A 2239-nucleotide genomic window follows, 5' to 3' on the forward strand; every position below is an offset into this window, starting at 1 on the left:
AGTGTGTGTGTTAGCGTGTGTATGCACAATTGTGTGAAGGTGTGTTTGCTTTCTGTATTTTGTGTTTGATGTGGGTTTTTTGGTATATACACTGGTGTCTATTGTGTAGTAGGTAATCGCTACGCCGCCACAAACAGAAGACCCGATTTTGCCAAGTGGGGAGAATTTATTTTATCGAAATCTCTGTCTTTCTGGTGGGACGTTGTATCCCGCTCAGCCCAGGTTGGCCTAGACAGATAGGGTTGAAGCCCACTTCCTTAATGATCTAGTTTATTTTGTCGATATGGCTGTTCAATACCTTCATTGAACAAATGTTAACATGTTTGAGCACGTGTGTGTATGGGAGAGGGGAGGGCAGGTTGAATGGTAGACTGACGAGATACCTGTTTGTCTGCCTAGTATAATAACTTCCCATCTTGGAAGTCGAACTCTCTTCATTTTCATGTAACATATTGGGGCCTGATCATTACTCCAGAGTTTATGTTGATTTTTGTTTGTGTGCATCTATCTAAGAATGGGTGACAGAGAGAAGGAGAGGGGGAGGGGAGGTTTTGAATAATAAAAAAAGACTTCGTTATTTGGTTTTAAATCTTTTTGGTTAGTGAGAAATTTAGGAAGTGTTGAAAGGAAGGAATCCTGTACTTTTCCTGCCTCCTCTTCATTCCAGATGGACATTCTCAATCGTCGTGGGTCCTGGTGTCCGGAGCGCTCTGATGCGGTGAGGTCCAACTTTCCGTTTGACCGCAAGGACCAGCAGACTCGAGTCATGATGCTAGCCATGACCGGCAAGAGGTGAGTTGGGGACAGACACTCTGTGTTTGTTTTGTTGCAAAGCTGAGGTGATCCGGACCTATTCATAGGGCTCCGCTGAAGTAACCTCTTGCGTTTTGAAAATTTTATTGTAATTTGATATACATGTTTTACGAGACTTTAACCTGTTGTACAGAATGTAAGGTCATTTTTAAGGTCTCCTTCTCGGTGTGTTGTTGAGGAGAAAGCAGTAAAAAAAAAAAATTGAAAGAAAAAGTATTGTGTTCAAACATAATTAACTTCCATCATAGAAAGGGTTTCTGGAAGGAGGGAACGAGAATGTTAGCATGGGTTAAGGTACCATTCATGAAACGGTTCTGAGATGTCCATTTATGTCTAAAATTTGAAGTCTACCGGGAAAAGTTTAAGACAACTTTCAAGTCATATCGATTTTGGGCAACACTGGCTAAGTACTTTTGTGCCAAGTGTACACTTTTACGTAGCAGGTGATGGTTGGAGGGCACCATTGGTAAATCCTCCTCCTCCCCCCCCCCACCCCGAAACTTCTGTATGTATGTCTTGCTTTTCCCCTGCACTGAATAGCCATTATTTTGCCGATGTGCTACTAGTTGCTCAGACAAAGTTTAATGTAGTAGTTGATCATGTCCACAGCTTCAGTCTGACTATATTGTGACAATGTGCTACTCCTTTGCTCAAAGTTTAATGAGGTAATTGATTGTGTCCGCAGCCTCAGTCTGACTAGTCTGGACGCAGACGAAGACTCAGAGGACGAGGACGTTCTGGAAGCTGAGTCCCGAGCCAGCGATGAGGTGGGTGCGTCGATCCGGGCTATTGGCGTGCCCCGGCCGGGCAAGACGGCGCCGGCTGTAGTGGAGGACAGGGAGGCTGATGCCAGGAGCATCTCGCCTGTAGACTCCACCAGTTCCAGTCCTACAGGTAGGATTGGGAAGTGTGTGTGTGTGTGCGTGTGTGTGTGCGTGTGTGTGTGTGTGTGTGTGTGTGTGTGTGAGTGAGTATGTGTGTGTGTGTGTATGTGTGTGTGTTTGTGCTTTTGTGTATAAGTATCTGTCTGTGTGTCTGTTTATGTTGTTTGCATGTATGTGTATATATCTGCTTTTGTGCATGTCTTTGAGTATACGTGCGTGTGCAGGTCCGCATAGGTTACCACTAATGGATGGGTCTACCAATGGAAATAAATATGTCAAGTTTTTTTTGGTTCTTTTTAACATCCATTAAGCCATTGTTAGATTGTTTCAAAGGTGGAGCTCTTAGTTTAGTACTTCAAGCAAAATACAGTGCAGGAAAAAAATGACAGAAGATATGCATCATTACGAATATTATTGGTGAACGCAGACATATCCTGAGGGATTAGACCTTCCTGTTGATGTTCAGTGGGTCTACAATTTTTGCCCCGAGAGAGAGAGAGAGAGAGAGAAAGAGAGAGAGAGAAAGAGAGAGAGAGAGAGAG

General features: G+C 43.7%; 1 protein-coding gene across 1 annotated transcript in view; it reads left to right on the forward strand.

Annotated features, from left to right (window-relative positions):
* Positions 1–2239, forward strand: part of LOC101851784 — a gene marked incomplete at its 5' end in the record, with an annotated part of 194265 nt that overhangs the window by 46732 nt on the left and 145294 nt on the right. Inside the window, 2 exon segments of the mRNA XM_005091039.3 lie at positions 668–792; positions 1499–1707. Of these exon segments, the coding sequence (XP_005091096.2) occupies positions 668–792; positions 1499–1707 (334 nt within the window).

Source organism: Aplysia californica, unplaced genomic scaffold (genome assembly GCF_000002075.1).
Source record: "Aplysia californica isolate F4 #8 unplaced genomic scaffold, AplCal3.0 scaffold00025, whole genome shotgun sequence".
Lineage (NCBI taxonomy): Eukaryota > Metazoa > Mollusca > Gastropoda > Aplysiida > Aplysiidae > Aplysia > Aplysia californica.